Here is a 19,299-nt window from a genome sequence, read left to right as displayed (position 1 = left end):
CTGTTTCACACAGGAAAACACTGATTATTCATTATCAAGAATGACCAATACTGTTCTCATGGCTAATGAATCAGTAACCAGTTGACTAGGCAAATTTACCACCTGTGCGCAAGGGAAGTTGGAGCCAGCCTCAAGAGAAAATACGGATTTTGAAAAGTCTTGTTTTCAGTCAGTATACCAGAACTAAGTGAGCACATATTCGCACTCTCTGTGAACCCAGTGTTTTTTTTTTAAGAAGACCTACTCTAGATTGTGTAGTGAAGCCAAAAGAGACTCTGCTAATGTCATACTCGTTTCTGCACTGTAATGGACAGCCTCGGTATGTATTATATTTCTTTTGTTAATTTATTACCATATGCGGAACAAAGTTTTCTGTTCCAAATATTTGACTTCTTTAATAGGCCTACCATAAATGATTTCTTATTGTTTTTTAAAAAAAATACTTTATATAGTTTGATGTAACAATTGTTGAGAATAAAGGGAAGAAATAAAATGTTAAATGGGAAACAATATAACTATTAATGTGAGACAAAAGATCCGCTGTGTGTTGCCTTTATTTCATGCGTCCAGTTTTTGCGAGTTATACGCATTCCTGGGTACACATATTTTGTCAGAAAATTTAGTGTTACCCAATAACTCTAAAAAGTCAGAGGGAAATTGTATAGCCTAGGTGAATAACACTGATGTAGTAGCACCAAACCCTGGTTGTAAGCCTAAACTTGACAAAAACTGTGAACTTGTCCCTCAAATCTGATTGGTATGTTGTTCCAGGATCAACAAAGATGTTGATCCATGTTCCACTTGGTGAAATCAGGTACTGTAGTGTCAACAGGAAAATGAGGGTGAGAGAAGGAGAATATGACCAGGACATGAACTAGAGACTCAAGCCTGGGTATTGATCCTCGCATGCCCTGAGCATGTCCACTGCACCACAACTCTAGCTTATTTTATTCGTATAGTATTGTATTTTCTAATGTTATTTTGCTGTATCATGCTCCACTGTTGTCAGTGTGCCAGATCCTAAAATGAGCAAGATACAAAGTGTCGAGTTGATTTGAGGTTATTGAGTGAACTGATGTAAACAGAACAGGACAGTTAGTAACAGGAAGATGGTGCACCACAGGAAGTAGATTCTCGAACAGTGATGTGTCAGATCCACCTGTCTACTTTCACACTGCTCTAAAAACCTGGAAATGGCCTGGTGTGAACTGACATAGCAGTCTGTATGTTAAATGGCTGAGCTATGAAAAAGAAAGTTCCTTCTTTGCACACTTTTGCTTTAACAGACCTCCAATCAGCAGCTCCATCCACTGACACCATCCACCAGGGTCCCAGCATTGCTATTACAAATAAGTATAGACATTTTTTACATATTCATTTTCATTCTTAAAGGCCAAAATCACACTGCACACGCAGACCAATGCCGAGATTACCCGAATTTCACCAGAATACGGCACGTCACGTGATTCAGTGAAAACAAGCTCAAACAGACTCCGGCAGGGATTATAACACACTAACAACCGAGTGTCTGTTGCCTTTTGTCAGCGCAGTGTGACTTGGCCTTAAAGGTTATTGTGTTTCTTTTGGCTTATTTAAATTTTCAAAAACATAATGCCGTTTGTTCTTTAGTATCTCTGCTGCTGTTATTAAGGTGTTCAAGGGAGAGGAACTACAGCCGAATGAGCTGTACTCCTTGTGTCAAAATACCAGGTATAAACACTTGAAATCACATTTAAAAATGAGTAATAACTACATTAAGCAGTTGTTTGCTTTCATCCACGCAGGTGGCTTCTAAGGGCGGATATGGGCTTCTTTATCAAAGAGTATTTCCAGGTGTCAGTTCCCACAGCACAGCCATGATGTTTTTTTTTTGTTTTGTTTGTTTTTAGTAGTAAATGGATTACAGGTAGAAGGAAAACCTGCTGATATTGCCTTTGCTTGATTGATTACAGAATCAGATTTTGACCAAAGGTCTATCAATTGTTTTGGATGAGATACAAAAGCATGAAGGTGAGACTCTAGTGGATCTGTATAGATGAGTGTTTATCATGAAACAGACCTTTAACGTGATCCTTTTTCCCCCCCTATAGGAGAGTCTGGAGAGAGACAGCTTTTTGTTTTGGCCCAGGTGTGGGACAGATTTTTCTCTGAGATTCTACCAACTTTACAAGCTATTTTATATCCTCTGCAGGTAAATCTGATTGTGAGCTTGAAAATGTCCCTGTCTAGAAAATAGGTTCCAACACTTAGGCGAGGTCTGAATTTGAAACACCAAATGTGTCCCACAAGGCCAGAGGTATATCAAACAGACTAATATGAATTGAGTTTCAAGGTTGTAACTATATCTTTGATTGACAATCAGTTATTTTGACATGATGAGCACCGTTAGATCACAGAGGCAGACGACCAAAATGGCCTTTTTATACATGTCGATACATAGTTGTGCATCTGTGAAGTTTGAAGCTAGAAATGGAAAGTGTTTTACAGTCCTCAATCTTGTGGGCTGATGACAACTACTTGATGTTGTGGGACAAAGTGATTGACTGGGGAGATTCCACGCCTGATGTAATTTGGGAGAAGGATGTTGACTTACAACATGGAAGGTGGTTATGCTGCTGCTATGCATATGTGTCTTGTGTGGGCATTCACAGACCAGGTAGAGAGCCTTTCACTTGCTGCAGTTCATCCAGTGCGATAATGATATCCGAGGATAAACTCATGCTGCAAGTAAAACAGTCAGACACCAAATCAGCTTCTCTGCACCTGAAGATCTGCTGCTGATCCCCAATTTTGTACTGTTAAAGAATTTAAAATGTAAAAAGAAAGCAATTCCTGTCACAACCAGAAGCAAAGAATCGGGAAGTATTACATCTACTTTGAAGAATGATAACTTCCTGTTTAAGTTCTGGTATATTTTGATTTTGCATGAAGTATTCAGTGTCTTTCTCTTTGTGTGCAGGGACAGGAGTTGACAGTGAGACAGATGACTCTTCTCGGCTTTAGGGATCTGGTCCTAATGAAGCTTTCTCTGGGTGACCTGCTGTGCAAGAATCGATCGCTTATCCCAGCATCCATCACACAGATGCTCCTCGTGCTACAGGTGAATGTTAACTGCAAACCCATGCTGAAAAGCCATCTGTATAACATCTCTATTTTCCATGTCTGTTCTTATTTAGGGAATTCAGGAATCCAGAGGCCCTTCAAAGGAATATTGCCAGCTTGAAAGTCTGGTGGCGCTAGTGGTCACACCCTATCTATGGAACTGCAGGCACACAAGTAAAAAACAACTTTAGTTAAATTTAATTTGTTGCCATCTCAAAATGCTTTCACATTTCACAGTGCTGCAGGTATGTTGTATTTTTGTTGACCAAAACACAGAAGCGAGTTAGCATTTTAGCACTAGCCTACTGTTTCTATCGCTATCAATGTTTTTTTTGGTAACACTTTAAAATAATGGTCCATAGTTAACAAGTAGCTATGCAGGAAGTAATAGGTAGTACTGCATTAACACCGAACTTAATACTATTAACTAATATGGAAGCAATATTAACTAAGCATTAAGTAATAGGTAATTTAGTACAAAGGTAGTTCCTTGGTAGGTATTTGATTGTTACTAAAGAATATATCCTCATTGAGAACTACTTGTGAACTAAGAAATAATAACCAATTAATTACTAATCACAAAAGTACCATGTCTAAAAAGTGAACAATTGTGGGGGTTTTATACTCTTAACATGATCATAACATTTCAGAAGCATGTGCCTCAAATGGGTTCTTTGTGGAAACCAGTTTATGAAGTTTATATATCCTCCCAAATACATTAGCTATAGGTTGAGATTGTGACCACTACTCTTGCCAGGATGGACGCATGTTCTCTGTTTATTTAAAACTTAAACATAAAATAATACTAATAAAGACAGTTTTTAAAAATAAATCTTAAATAATTAGGAAGTGTTGCTGACACTCTCATGATTAGATTAGTTCACTATTATGAGCTCTATTGAATGTCAGTCAGACTCCAAAGACCTATAACTTTATGTTACAGTAGCCACTGTAACATAAAGTCCAGTAATCACACTATTGCAAACTATTCCAACTCGCACTTTCAGATTTTTATTTTTTATAAAGGCTGAAAGAACAAAGAGTTGCCAAAAGCTTGGTGTGAAGTCAAGCGACCATGGTGTAGTTCGTTTATAGCCAAAGGTTAGCTTTTTATTACTGCTAATTGTATTTAGACTTCAAAAATGTGTTCAGTTGTGAAATGAAATGCGTAACTATCAAACTTTTTGTTGAACATATAACATTTTTTTTTTTTTTTTTCAAGTCTTATTGGGTTTTTGTCAACGGAACCAATAATGTGATGCTACTGTAACTTCCGGATTTGGGCTACAAAAACACTACAACTACAAGCTGAATTTGTTTTTGTAATGTTATGTGTTTTAATTCTATTTAGCTTTATTTTTATTTCAGTTTTAAACCATTTAAGTACTTTAACATAAAACTTTATTTCAATTGTTGCTATGGCAACATTTCTGATAATCCTTTTTTTTTTTTTTTTGGTAAAGATTTTCAATCGTATCCTCACCCAAAACTATCGAATGACTTCTGAAGTCCATGGTTTACATTCACTTTCATTATGTGTTTAAGAGTGTCCCATGGTATTTTTTTTTTTTTTGAAGATGAGTAAAGCATGAGATCATTTTCATTCTGGGAGAACTATCCCTTTAAAGCAAACAGACTTCACCTTTGGCTACAAATATGTGATTTTCTCACATTCCTCTAGGCTGCACTGAAGCTGAACAAAGCATCACAAGAGCACACCCGAGTCATCCTGAGATAAGGATAACTCATTACATCTCTGAAGGCTCTTTGCTGTCCCCTGTATTAGAACAGGAAGGGGAGGTGTACCTAGAGCGAGTGGGAAACCTACGCCGCCACAGCGTGACAAATGCTCATTCTGACATTCAGCTGCTCACCGTTACTAGCAGAATGTATTCTGGGATGGACGACAGCTGTGAGATCATAGATTGACATCTTGAAAACTGCCAATTATGAAAGCATCTGTGAGGACTAAAAATGCACAGGAGAGACAGAAAACAGGACATTGACAATAATTTATAGGCACATTTGAGCACTGAATATTTTGATGAAAAAAATAACACTATGAAAAAAGGATTTTTTGTCAGATTTCCAGTGTCAATACAATTATAAGATATACTTGCATACATTATTAGTCCATCTGATTAAAGAAAATGATTACTTATTTTGTCAATGATGTTCAATGAAGCAAGCAGAACATTCACACATGTAAGCAATATTGGACACAAATTAAGTAAGGTAAATGGTGCCATTTGGATTAACATTTTTGGATTAAAGGTGCGGTCACATTTACTGTTTAGCGAATTGTCCAGTTATTTCAATACAAAATCCATGCAGTTGGAAATTTTCGCACAAGGTCGGAAAAATTCCCCAGGCAGTTCAAATTGTCACATGAATTCGTGGCCTTGACCATCAGCTTGTGCTTAATCCATTGCTACACTATTGACAAGACCATTTTTGATTTTTTTTTTTTTCCATTTGAAGTTTTGATTGCTAATGTATGAAGCCCCCATTGTCCCACTTAGTCAAAAAAATGTATTATAACTATCACTATCTATATCTCTAACTATATTAAGGTCACAAGTTACTATTTTGGGGCCATGAGATAGTTACAATTAATTTTTTTGACAAAGTGGGACTAGGGGGACTCCGTACTAACGTGATCGCACTTTAAGGAGTAGTTCACTTTAAAATGAAAATGAACCCATGATTTGCTCACCCTCAAGCCATTCTAGGTGTATATAACTTTCTTCTTTCAGACGAATACAGTCAGAATTATATTAATAAACACCCTGATGCTTCTGAGCTTTATAATGGCAGTGGACTGTATTCATCTAAAAGAAGAAAGTCTTATACACTTAGGATGGCTAAGGGTGAGTAAATCATGGGTTCATTTTCATTTTAAAGTCCCTATAAAGTCAAAATTAAGTGTGTTCTGAAGTTGTCAGACCACAGAAAAATGTGTTATTAGCCACCCAGCCAAATCTGAATGATTAAAAAAACAGTGAGTACATAAAATAACCTATCAAAATCTTGAAAAAAATATGCAGTATTCTCTGCTCTCAATCACTGGGGGTGTGTCCACTGGCTGCACTGAAACCACGCCCACTTGCGGGAGAGCTGCTGACGGTGATATTAGGCGATACTGCTTTCAGGACGGGGAGATGAAGGCAGAGGCGGGAGATAGTCAGTTCGGCCCCATTCACTACAACGGATTATCAGTGAATCCCAGTTAGCCCAGAGGCAGGTGTTGGTGGTGATCTTCTGCTCTCAGTCAAGGTGGCTCTTCACTAGGGTTGGGTATCGTTTGAATTTGAATGATTCCAGTTCCTAACGATTCCGATTCTTTTAAGAGGCAGGGTCAAAAAAGTTTAGCTAACCTTGCTAACCAACGGCCTTTCTGAAGGAAATAATCCTTTCTGAAGGAAATACTCCTTCTGTAAAAATACTCCTTTTGTCACAAATTTTGCATTTCGCCAAGATTTCGTTATTTTTAGAAAAGTGAAGCCACACTTTGGATCGCCGACGTAAGGTACTCATGTTCGACTCGCATGCCAACACTTCCGGTAGACGCTTCTTCGTTGGTGTTGTTCAACGGTTTCTTCTTCCGCTCAGCGGACTGTGAATATCGAAACTAGGAATCGAAATTTTAACTTTTGAACGATTCCGAGAAAAACGAAAAGTTAGTCTCGGTTCCAATCGACACTCGATATCCAACCCTACTCTTCACAAAATTAATCCAACTTTTTTTGACGTGATCGTTTTTCGGAAATTTAGATAAGGACACGATTTGTTTTGTATGTGATCGATCGCATTCAGGTAGTACGCATTTCTGTGACGAAGGCATAGCTAGTTAGCAAACTGTATGCTGTAGTAACTAATAGTACTGACAGTAACTCCCGTTTGAGCAGCAAACTGATGTGAATGTGCTCTAGATATATTGTTAGGGGCGTGTCCACGAGCTCAGGGGCTCCAGTGCATCATCAAGCCCTGCTTTAGCCCCGCCCCAAAAAATCCAGAACACAGCAATGGTGAAAAACTGTTTAACGGTGTAACTCCACAATTAAATACTTCAGTTCACAAACTTAGTAATATGTTTTAGCAATACAGTTCTAACATTTATAATGTGTTTACATTTTTATTTAGAATTGCCTTTAGAGGGACTTTAAAGTGAACTACTCCTTTAAGTATATGCACATTTTGAAGTTGATGTACCATATCCAGTAGAGCGACAGTAAACAGTGCTGCTCTGTACTATTGATGCTTTGAATCGTCAGATCATGTCAAATCAATGAAAATTATGTATTTCATGGAAAAAGAAAGAGCAAAAACATTTTATTTAAAATCACAGCACTTACCCTTGGTGGGTAAGGCAGCAAAATTGAGCAGTTGAATGTAGTTTTGTGAAATTGATTTGTAGAAGCTAACACTTAGCATAAGCAGCACCATTACATACTGTTTTACACCCTTTAGCTTGGTTGACAGGACATTCAGTGGAATTGCAAACAGATGTTTGTCGATTGATTGCACTGCACTAAAATGTTTTGCAAAACATTTGAATATAAAACATTTTTCATAACAGACAGGCATTGCGAGTTATGCAATCATCATTACTTAGTCAAAGTAATGAAAGTAAAAAAAAAATAAAAATAGGTTTAGTTGGTATTTTCAGCAGAGTGTCAATGAGAACTTGAGAATGCAGGAGCGATGTAGGAACTCAAAGTGAAGGTTCTGGGCCCCGGGGTTGGACCCCCTCCCTCCTGAGGCTTGCATCGAATCGTGGTGTGACCTCGCAGCGCACCAACAGCACGTCCTCTTTCACAAACCCACGCTGCCGCAACGCCTGCAGGTGAAGGAAAGTAACATAGCCGAAACCCTTGGGGTTGCGTTGGACAGTGGGCCTCTGGAACGCCTGTAGGTCTGGCTTGGTCTCCATCACTTCCACATGGTGCTGCCCCTCGACCTGGTCCAACACTGCCAGTCGGATCGTACCCTGGAAAGGCCAGGAGAGCTGGCTGTCAAACTCACCCTGCATAGTGTGCACGAAAAGCGAGATGTAGTTGGAACAGCGAGGGGCGCTGGGGGTTTGCAGATGCAGTCGGAGACAGAGTTTGTACCCCGGCCGACCCGTGTAAAAAGGTGGGCTGTGGAGAACTATGGGCTGACCAGCCTCTTGGTTGCGCAGGTGGAGTGAGAAGTTCTCCAAGCGCCACACGTAGACGCCTTGGTACTGCTGGGCTTCCAGCTCGCGGGTGGCCTCTTCCAGGGAGCTCAGCTTTCGGCGTAGTTCGGTGACCTGGTTTTTCTGTGTTTCATTGTGGATGCACAGCTCCCGAATCTGTTGGTCTTGACGCACCAGCCGACCCTCCAGCTCCAAGACTGTCTCCCGTAGGTTTATCAGCTCCTGTTTACACTGGCAAGAATCTGCCGCCCGTGAAGAGGCACCACGTTCGTCTGACGAAGACTGGGCGGCAACCGACGGCGTTAGGCAGCCATTGAGAGTTTGGCTACGCAGAAACTCAGCCATGTAGCGCATGTGCATCTGTGTAAATTCCTGCATGTGCTGGGCAAGTTCATTTCTCGGCATCTGCAACACATTTCCAAAGAATTACAAAGGTTTTTAAAGTTAGACGTCGGAAGAAATCTCGTCATGCCCGACAAGGCTGCAATAATTTGAACAAAAATACGGTACAAAAAATGAACATGACATATTATTACAATCTAAAATAACCGATTTCCATTTTGATATATTTTAAAAGCAATGCTGACTTTTCAGCAGACATTACTCTTCATAAAGAATTATAATATTATGATCAATGCTGTACACAGTTGTGCTGCTTACTATTTTTTCAGGCATCTTTGATAAATAGCTCAGTATCTATTTGAAATAGAAATGTGTTATACAACAGGAATCTAATGGCCCACCTTTTCACGACAACCAAAAGTGCTGAAAGTACAGGCTACAGGTGCTTTCAGACAGTCTGTGTCACAGTGCAATGCCAACTGAAAACAATAAGAACAGATTCATTCAGCTTTATTGTTCCATAATGTATCATTTTAGGTATCACAGTCAATTACTGTTGTGCCTCAGGTAAAATGCATATTAGTGACAAATCCTCTGACACACCTGATCCCGAATAAGCTCCATTTCACAATATTCACACACCGTATTTGCGAAAGGACAAATCTGTTCATGAATCTACACAAAAGGAAACAAAAAGTTTTAGACTCTAATGTCACATTTTTGTTATTGTTAACTAAAAAAACAAAAACAAAACTAAAACTTGCATAACAATTGATTACAGCTATTGATTAAAACTATTAAAATGTCAAAAACCTGAAAAAAACCTGAAAAATATAAAATATGAAAAAATATAAAAATAAAAGCTAATTTAAAGTATTATAGGACAAGTTTGGTATTTTACACCTAAAGCCCTGTTTTAAGATTGTTTCTGATGAAATAGAACGGTTAAGATTAAAATTTGGACAAATGCTGCTGTCCCGAGAATTTTCGGTTTATGTGGTTGCAGAACTCACTCAAAAATCACTGCAAAAGATGCTTTCCAAGTCAATGGAGTTGGACAAAAACTACGATAAAACCTTGGTGTCCAAATTTTAATCTTGACCGTTCTAAAATATCAAAGTGTAAAATACCGAACTTTTCCTTTAAATAAATAATACTAACAGAACAATGACGTTAGAAAAAAATTACAAAAAAATAAAATAAATGTATAACCCCTGATTATAGATTTACTTTCAAAAAATGTTTATGCCATTCTAAATATATCTAGTATGTGAAGAGGAATTAAGGGTTTTCACCTGTTTGTTAGCATACACAAAACTCCCTGCGCAGTCAGGGCAGGTCATGAGCCGCTGTAAGCACTGCTGGCTCTTGTGTTCATCCAGATGGCTCTTACGAACAGACTCCAGGCACTGAGGGCAGGGTGCTGTGCTAAACTTGCACTGAGACAAGTGTCTCTGAGGGAGAGAGAATGTAACAATTTACAAACAAGACATGACATTTATGAACGGTCTTTCTCGAGTCGTCAATGCATAACTATCCATGAACTGTTTTAATAAATAATAACAAGCTTTTAGGTCAGAAAGTTTTTTCCAACCATTTTTAAGAACCTGGGGACAGATTTTTAAATTATTATTATTATTATTAAGAAAGAAGTTAAAGGGGACCTTTTATGCAAAATTTACTTAAATTACTTTTTAACATAATTATGTCTTCAGTGTGTTTACACAACCACCCTATTGTGGTATAAAAAAAATCCATTCATCCAGTGTTATTTTCCCCTTAAATCTGAAATAGTAACTCAAAATGAGCCTTTCATGAATGTGCTCCAATGCAATGTCACATTGGAACAGGCCCCGCCCATGACCGACTTACTTCCTCCCCTGAGTGAGCTATACACAGTGTAGTGTGTGTATCTCCTTGCCAGTGCATTTAACAGCAACATTCAAGTAAGAATGTATTCTAATGTCCTGTGTATTTTAAATGGTATTTAATAAGAGCCTGTCCCAAGTTGGAGTAGTCTGTTGCAATCATTCTGTTTGACTTTACTAGGTAATTTTAAATGGTCCTGTGGTGTGACCAATTCATTTTTAGTTGCAAGTGCAAATATTTAAAATGCAGCATTTAATAAGACCAAATAGGGTATTCCTGCAATACTGAATACCACAGTTTCAGGACCACTTTTTAGAATGTATGTACTATTTTATATCACTTACTATTCAATTCTGTATTTATATGATCAATTTTCAGGAATTATTTTAAGACCCACTGTGGTGAAAATTAAGTGTTTTACAGCATGTATATAAGTACAGTATTACAGCTGTATCTTAATGGCATCTTTTTTTATGAATGAAAGCCAGTATCACTAATATTATAGCTACTGATATCTCGATGAAAACGATTTTCCCAAAAATATTTAACGTTAGGCTTAAAAAAATATAGACAATCAACTTAAGACAATCCTCATTAAACCCATAATAAAGGTCTTATAATTTATCTGCACCAAACATAATTTGAATAAGGTTATTTAACAGTACACACTGCATAAATTATAAAAGAAATATTAATCCTTATCAAAGCTACAAGCGTTCTTTAGTCAAGTGCAGTTAGTAATTTTCTCTGTTCTTTGGTTTAACTTTACTCAGACAGAATGGCTCCTACATGTCCTGATCTCACGCATCTCATTCTCTCACTACTACTTACTTCCATTTAAGATTTTATTTAATTTATTTAAGACTGTTCTTGTGAGGATACTCAACAAAATGGACATTCTGGCATACATGTGCGTGTTATTGTTCGTTCATGCGTGGGAGATACTGGCGCGCGCCTTGTCACGAAGGAATGGTAAAACTTTAAGCATTTGCGTGAATAAGAGCGTGATCATAATCCTAGCTAAATGATGACAGACAGAAAGAACTGATGGATTGCCTTTAAATACTTTAAAACATTAAAGCTGGACAAAAATGAATCGTATGCGTTGACAGCATTAGTCATACATTGCTGACAGAAAATATTGTGGTTTGAATTGCGGTTTGACTCGTTAGGCCTAACTTACACAGAATGTTTTTTTAGTAAGCTACACAGAATGTTCTACATTTAATATTTAGCTAATTTCCTGGATCAACCAACTCACATCTCCTTTCTTTCTTTTCATCCATGATGACATTAGTCAAGCTATTTCTGGCGTTTCATCACTAACTGTGTCGCAATCTTTTTTTATAGTCGATGGTCGCAATTATTAGAGCTTTCAGTGAGCTATTTCACACAGGCTCGGTCCTGCTCCTCCGTGCCGTGGCGATGACTGCGTGTGGTTAAAAGTCACAAACAAACGAATTTGAAAGTGTGGGGGGGAGGGACACGTCCGCATAGGAAATTACACCCGTGGGTAAAAAATCATCCCCGGAATTTATGAACTATGAAGCGCTCCATGCTTTCACCGACGACGCTATGGATCTCAATCACACTGTGTCGCTTGGACCCACCCTGCTCTGCTTCTGCTAGGCTTGTAACGTGTTAGAGCTGTGATCCTCTCATTTGATTGGTAGGTGAAATCAATTGACTCGAAAATATTAAACCACATGCAAGTTCACAATCATGTCATTGAGACGTGGTCTGGGAACCACAAATTTACCTCCAGTTGGCGCAACTCCATTTTATCACTGCATCCTACATTAGGACATCTGATGGTGAGCGAGAGGATCTCTCGTTTGGCAAAGTTATCAGCAAAGAGCTGTTCCTCGAGCAGCACCTCATTGTCAACTGGACATTTTTGCCCTGTGTCTCTGCAAGGCAGAAGAAAGAGTGTTATATTTAACATTTTTAATACTGTAAAGCCTGGCATATGAGATAATGGTCAGAAAAATCTGTTTTAAATAAATGGAGAAGTTTAGACAAATAAAGGGTTTGCGTATTTGTTTTTTGTTGAGTATCATGTATGGCCCATTTAGTATATGAAGCTCAAATTTGTGGAGGAAAAAACACCTCAATTAGGCTTAGAGGCTCAAACTGAGCAAAAATACATTGGTATACAGAATACAATACCAAGGGACATTTCACCCAGAAATTAAAATTCTGTCAATCACTCACCCTCATGCCGTACCAAACACATAAGTACGTATGTTCACTGATCAATGTATATGTGAATAAAAGCAATCTGTTCATCATATAAAGTGATCGTATCTCTTCAGAAAATTTGGACTAATCCACTCAATTCATATGCATTAGTTTAACAATCTTTATGAACTTTTTCAAAGCATTGAAGTGGTAGTTGCGTAGCTATCTATGGAGGGACAGAAAGCTCTCCGATTTCATCAAAAAGATCTTCATTTGTGTTTCAAGGATGAACAAAAGTCTTATGGGTTTGGAACGATATGAGGGTGAGTAATTAGTGAAAGAATTTTCATTTTTTGGCAAATTATACCTTTAAAGTCTTCAGTCAAGTAGGTGTTCATCTTGAAATATTCCTATCATTCAATCAGACACAATATGTGTGCAACAGGTTTTGCAGCAAAGTTTTGGTCACGTTGATAATTTAGATTACGTAGTAATTTGCATATCAAATATGATACGCTTCACAGGGTCAATTTTGAAAGTTACAAATATACTAACCTGATGGACTTCCTGATGCACAAGTCACAGAATCGATGTCCACATGGTGTCTGTACTGCCGAGCGGAGACCCATTAGACAGATAGGACACTCATACTTGCTCTCTAGTGGAGGGTCAAACTCTACATCATAGCCTTGCTGGTCTGGGGGGATACTAGAAGAGACACTGATGGTGGAGGGGTTCTCTGTCGGGCTCAGATACGAATCTCTTTCTTTCTCCAAGGCTAATGCACAACTGGAGTATTCACCCTCACAACAGCCATCATCGAGGCTGGACTTATCCATGTCGTTGCAAGCCATCTGTAATCACATCAAGACAGTGTTATATGTTGATGTGCGAAAATAATAGATAATCATCCATACAACACACATATAACAGCAAAACACAAATCTGGCCACCAAAATGTATGGTGCTTTTCATATGATCTGAATAGCACAGAAATTGACCGACCTCTAGGTTTTCAAAACATCGACATGCTTTCGAAGTCTTAATTGCACAGATGAAGTGGTCACAGAACAGATATTAAGTGCATTTCCGCTAAACTAATGCAAAGAGGGAAGGCATGGGATGAGAAACTACAGGCCTTTGATGTATTCATCTTTAAACTACTGTTTCCTCACGAGCATGCAGGGCGGGGCTGATTTGTTGGAGAAACTTTTCTCTATCAGCAAGTGGAAAGGTACTTTTTTATAGTCCAAAACACCCACATTGCACATTGCAAAAGTAAAATGTACATCTGTAAAAGGTTAAACTTATCTTCTATCTAAATATCAAATTAAATTCAAAATCAATAGGAGTAAAAAGGCGAACATAGGTAACACAATCGACACAACCGAACCGTTAACGTATCAGCAACTTTCCTGCCGTCGCCTGTTAAACACACATTCTAACCTGACATTATTGTTGTTATAATACTACACACTTCTTGGTATAGCATACGATTCGATTGCAGATGACAATCCTCCGTAATAGTTTTAATTTACATACCCTGGCTCGGTCCGGCCTCGCTGTCTACTACAGCTTCCTGTATAATTGACTCCAAACATTCAACGCATTAGCGCAACGTCACAGGGGCAAACCTCCCCTCGTGACTCTGCTCTGATCCCAGACCTGTGCTCCCAACCGTATCCTCGCGAGAATCACCGCGATGTCGACGTCTGTTGGCCTCTCGATCGGCAGAAAGCGAGTTTTGTGAAGGGATTTTACTGCAGTTACTAAACTGAAATCCACGAGATGGCGCGGTTACCTCTGATTCTAAACCAGAGAACTTATTCACCAAGGTGACAGCAGTGTCAGTAAAGAACTTGCTTGAGATCATTACATCACTCTGATATTTTGGTAAATTCTAAATACACACACACACACACACACACACACAATAATAATAATAATAATAAATAACTAAATACATTTTCTGAGAGATAACATTATTTGTGTGTAGGCTATAAATGCTAACTCACCATGATGCTGCTATCCAAGAGTTGGCTTGGCTGCACACGATACCTTAACTGAAAAAGGTAAGTTGACTGACCAACCACATAGCATTTTCTTAATCAGGTTAACCTCACATTTGAATAGGCTAGCTTATATTTGAATTAAAATCAATTCAAATGTCAAACCCAATTGGGACAAGTCTACAGTCAAATAGGCCTATACTCATTGACAATCAGTATTGTAGATAAAACACTGAGGTAAAAAAAAAGAGAGGACACTTACAATAATGTGTTTAAAATGTCCATCACATAAAAATTATGTTTTGATAAACCATTTGTTAGTGGCTTGTTTGGTTAATAGTCTAAATTTGACAGAACACAATAGTCTAAGTATTAAATAGGTGAGCTGAAATATAAATATAATAATAATAAATAAATAAATATAAAAACTAATAAATCAAGACGGAAACAAATAAACTATTAAGCTATTCAAAATTCTGAAAGACTGAGTGACAAAAAAATAGGAAGCAGTAAACAAGGCACGAGTTGCTACATGGTCACATTCACATGTGCTTATATTCTTGTTTTCTATATGCATTTACTGGACATTGTGGCACATCAGTGATCAAAATCATGTTTGCGGTTTTCCCAAATTGCACTTACGCTCAAAACAAAACTGGAAGTCTGTTAAAAGAAAAGGTCTGTGTAAACATTTGCACAGATTTCTGTTTGAGTAAGAAGGCGTGCTCTGCATCCTGAGGTCGGTCAATAAGGAGCCTTGTTATATGCAGGTTGTTGACCGGGCTGTTTATAAAATGTGCTTTTCATAAGTGACATAGAAGCTCAGTGTGACCCCCACCTACCCAAACTTTAACATACTATGTGGGCTGTGATCAGGCTACAAACAGACTGGCAAAAATTTACTTACAAGTAATGCTCAGTCCTCAGAAAAAAAGACAAAAAAATAAATAAATAAAATAAACTGTGCTGACATCAGTTGTGAGGTCTAGGTCTTGGTCAGGAATGGCATTCGTTTATTACTGAATACCAGTCTTGGAATTGGGAAGACTTGTGTGGCTCTGGAATATCTGGAATAGTGTCAATCTAAATTGTGTCATTTTATATGGTCATACTAAAATGTAAGCCAGAGGAGAACTGGCCCCCGACTGAGCCTGGGTTCTCCCAAGGTTTTTTCTCCATCCAATCTGATGGAGTTTGGTTCCTTGCCACTGTCGCCTTGCTTTTGGCTTGCTTTGAGCTTGCTCAGTTGGGGTTATTTAGTGTTTAGCAATGTTGTTGATCTGTGTTGTGCTACTTTCATGTTATCACTGTGAAGCTGCTTTGATACAATCTGTATTGTGAAAAGCGCTATATAAATAAATGTGACTTGACTTGACTTGACTTAAAATGCCAGAGCAATCAAATAACACACACACACATACATATAACACACTTAAAAAAACAACAATATATGAAGAGTTCAGATGCAAAAGCCTCTAAATGCCATTTGAAATTTTCTTCTTTAATGATGATTTTTATCAAACTTGTATATTTAAGTTCAGTAATTTCACTTAAATGGCAATGATAATTACCTATTAATTGTTATTTAAGTGAAATTACTGAACTTAAATATACAAGCTTGATAAAAATCATCATTAAAGAAGAAAATTTCAAATGGCATTTAGAGGCTTTTGCATCTGAACTCTTCATATATATATATACATATATGAACAAATATTTTTTCATATATTTTTTATAGCTAGAAAGCCATAGACCATTTGACACAGTGAACCACCAAATCCTCAGGTCGTCAAAACTGCACATCTCTGACTTGAGTCCTACCTCACTGGCAGGGTCAACTACATTTCATGCCAGGGTGTTTCTTCAGCATGGGCACTTTTGACATTTGGTGATATTTTGTCAACTTCATTACCAATGGAATCACCATTGGCTTGTAGAAATGTTGGTTTACTCAGCAGACTTTAGACGCATATGTATGTGTGTGAAAAGTTTAAGATAAATTTTTTAAAAATGTTATATTTTAATATATTTTAAAATGTCATTTATTCCTGTGATACAAAGCTGACTTGTTTTGCATCATTACTCCAGTCTTTAATGTCACATGCTCCTTCAGAAATCATTCTTATATGCTTATTTGCTACTCAAGAAACTTTTTATTGTCAGTAATTAATGATGCACTGGAGGCAAGTTGCGAGAGAACCCAAGTGCAGTTTATTCAAAATTAACAGGATCAACGTGGCATGAAACAAAACCATTGACATGGACTTTGCAACAGTGGATCACAGAAATCAAGACACATGGCAAACATGAGGGCTTAAATACACAAGACTAAAGACAAGACACACCTGTGAACAATGCACATATGATTATCCAATGACAAGACACATGGCAAGATCACATGACAAACAGGGAATCACATGACAGACATGGAACAAGACATGAAGAAAATGAAAACATGACCGAGACAAGACCAAATCTTGAAAGACCATATGCAAGTTTTTCAGGCTTCTTGGTAAAGGACAGCATTTATCTGAAATGAAAAGCTTGTTACATACAGTACTACCATTTTAAAAGTGTGAGGACAATAAGAATTTTTGGTAATACTTTACAATAAGGTTCCATTAGTTAACGCATTAGTTTACACGAACTAACCATGAACAACATCTCTGTTCAGCATTAGTTCATATTTGTTAACGTTAACTCACACATCTACTAATGCATCAATTCACATTAATAGCCCGGGTAGGTAACATTAGTTATTTAACATGAACTAACCATGAACGATGCCTGTAAATAGCTTTACTGTTTTGTAAAGTTCAGTTACTGTACATAATTACATTAGTTTGCGTAGCAGTTGACACACTATGGAGCGCAAAGGGAGCGCTAGAGGTATTTCAGGTGTCATGGAAAGAGAGTTTGATTGCTGACAGAGAGGCCTTAAAAACTGCTCTACTTATTTAAACTGGCTAAACTAACGAAAAAGAAAGTTTCAAGCCCAGAAGTATACATAATATATAGCGCTATATAAATATACTTGACACAGAGCATTTCTAACTCACAATGTTACCCTAAATCTAAAAATACTATTGTGTAGCCTGCCTTATTTATTTATTTATTTATTTATTTATTTATTTATTTTTTTTTTTTTTTTTTTTTTAATATACATAGACCTACAGCTAAACACCACACATTCAATAAGCTTCAAACAAGCAACAAGCAGCCATTAAAACGTTCAGATCTTAGACTTTTAACCTGGGCTTACAGAGAGAATAATGATTGTGTGTTCAAATGCTATACATTTTGGTGGACTTCATCACTTTAGCCTCTCACATGTTTTGACAAAAGAATCTCTGTTGGAGAGGGATCAGTAACGCACCTATACATATGTTCTTTATTTAGTCAAACCAGAAGTGAAGTTGCTCTGCTGATTGAGTGATATAGAACAATAGATGCCATTATAAAAGTTCTCTGTCCTCCTCATTGGATAACCATGACTAAGTACCTTTGTAGTAGGTAACTAAGATGCATGTATTTATATAATCTTGATGGTGTTTTCAGCAACTGACTGGCACTTAAAGGGTTAGTTCACCCAAAAATGAAAATTAAGTAATTAATTACTCACCCCCATGCTGTACCAACCCCGTAAGACCTTCGTTCGTCTTCGGAACACAAATGAAGATATTTTTGATTAAATTTGAGAGCTGTATAACTACCACATTGGCTCCTAAGGGACTGCCTCTTGACGGCCCAGAAAGTCAATGAAGAAAATGTTTAAATATCCCAAGTGACTACCGTGGCTCAACTATATGTTTATCAAGCGACACGAATACTTTTTGTGCGAAAAAACAAACAAAAATAACGAGTTTATTCGACTATTTCTTTTCTTCCTTGTAGGCCAGAACGAGAATTCCTTAGATTTCCACGACGCATGCGCGAGAATTGCGATCTGCTTACACCAGCTTACACTACTTCAGATCGCAATTCTCGCGCATGCGTCGTGGAAATCTATAAGGAAGTCTCGTTCTGGCCTACAAGGAAGAAAAGAAATAGTCGAATAAACTCGTTATTTTTGTTTGTTTTTTCGCACAAAAAGTATTCGCGTCGCTTGATAAACATATAGTTGAGCCACGGTAGTCACTTGGGATATTTAAACATTTTCTTCATTGACTTTCTGGGCCGTCAAGAGGCAGTCCCTTAGGAGCCAATGTGGTAGTTATACAGCTCTCAAATTTAATCAAAAATATCTTCATTTGTGTTCCGAAGACGAAAGAAGGTCTTACGGGGTTGGTACAGCATGGGGGTGAGTAATTAATGACTTAATTTTCATTTTTGGGTGAACTAACCCTTTAATTCTCTATGTCTATGTTATGACTACCTATGGTCTCCTTGCACAGTCATATTGGCTTTAGATTTACACCTGTCACATTCCTTCTTTTTTTAATCAGTTATTGATTTACCTTTACTTCAAGGGATGTTCATTGACTTAGACATCTTCCTGTGTCTGTCCATTGTGCTTTTCAATTTATTGCGTACGTGTTCTTTTTTCTTTGTATTTGTTCTTCCACAGTACGACTTATCAACAATAACCAAACAGATTTATTTTTACTTCTAATCAGT

At 37.6% G+C, this 19,299-nt stretch overlaps 2 protein-coding genes across 6 annotated transcripts; one reads left to right on the top strand and one right to left on the bottom strand.

Annotated features, from left to right (window-relative positions):
• The first annotated feature begins 123 nt into the window (after nt 1–123).
• Nucleotides 124–5,391, top strand: LOC120469257 (proline-rich protein 5-like). 4 transcript variants are annotated; one of them, XM_039658133.2, is made up of 9 exons: nt 124–319; nt 1,287–1,353; nt 1,630–1,710; nt 1,785–1,833; nt 1,953–2,010; nt 2,091–2,191; nt 2,960–3,100; nt 3,177–3,276; nt 4,784–5,391. In XM_039658133.2, exons 1-9 carry the CDS (start codon nt 307–309, stop codon nt 5,029–5,031), a joined length of 858 nt encoding a protein of 285 aa, XP_039514067.2. In that variant the 5' UTR covers nt 124–306; the 3' UTR covers nt 5,032–5,391. The 4 variants fall into 4 exon arrangements, with proteins under 4 accessions (XP_039514067.2, XP_039514076.2, XP_039514086.2 ...); XM_039658142.2 differs by lacking the exon at nt 1,287–1,353; XM_039658152.2 differs by lacking the exon at nt 1,287–1,353 and having other exon boundaries at nt 1,763–1,833.
• traf6 (TNF receptor-associated factor 6) lies at nt 5,096–14,331 on the bottom strand. 2 transcript variants are annotated; one of them, XM_039658164.2, is made up of 7 exons: nt 14,216–14,331; nt 13,229–13,527; nt 12,252–12,402; nt 9,919–10,077; nt 9,227–9,298; nt 9,025–9,102; nt 5,096–8,686 (listed from the first exon to the last, which is right to left on the bottom strand). In XM_039658164.2, the coding sequence occupies exons 2-7, from the start codon at nt 13,525–13,527 to the stop codon at nt 7,817–7,819; spliced, it is 1,629 nt and encodes a 542-aa protein (XP_039514098.2). In that variant the 5' UTR covers nt 14,216–14,331; the 3' UTR covers nt 5,096–7,816. The 2 variants fall into 2 exon arrangements, with proteins under 2 accessions (XP_039514098.2, XP_088985477.1); XM_089129351.1 differs by lacking the exon at nt 14,216–14,331 and adding an exon at nt 13,679–13,830.
• Between the last annotated feature and the right edge of the window lie 4,968 nt (nt 14,332–19,299).

The sequence above is a fragment of the Pimephales promelas genome, chromosome 1, assembly GCF_988280905.1.
Source record: "Pimephales promelas chromosome 1, fPimPro1.hap1.1, whole genome shotgun sequence".
Lineage (NCBI taxonomy): Eukaryota > Metazoa > Chordata > Actinopteri > Cypriniformes > Leuciscidae > Pimephales > Pimephales promelas.
This window is presented reverse-complemented; position numbering and strand designations above follow the sequence as displayed.

Bases quoted from the DNA above. Each gene is read 5' to 3' on its own strand.
- LOC120469257 (XM_039658125.2), top strand. From the start codon at position 1,244: ATGAAAAAGAAAGTTCCTTCTTTGCACACTTTTGCTTTAACAGACCTC. The intron at 1,711-1,784 runs GTATAAACACTT...TCATCCACGCAG, and splicing joins TCCTTGTGTCAAAATACCAG to GTGGCTTCTAAGGGCGGATA. The intron at 3,101-3,176 runs GTGAATGTTAAC...GTTCTTATTTAG, and splicing joins AGATGCTCCTCGTGCTACAG to GGAATTCAGGAATCCAGAGG.
- traf6 (XM_039658164.2), bottom strand. From the start codon at position 13,527: ATGGCTTGCAACGACATGGATAAGTCCAGCCTCGATGATGGCTGTTGT. The intron at 12,403-13,228 runs GTTAGTATATTT...TCTGCCTTGCAG, and splicing joins TGCATCAGGAAGTCCATCAG to AGACACAGGGCAAAAATGTC. The intron at 9,299-9,918 runs GTGAAAACCCTT...CCTTTTGTGTAG, and splicing joins TTGTGTATGCTAACAAACAG to ATTCATGAACAGATTTGTCC.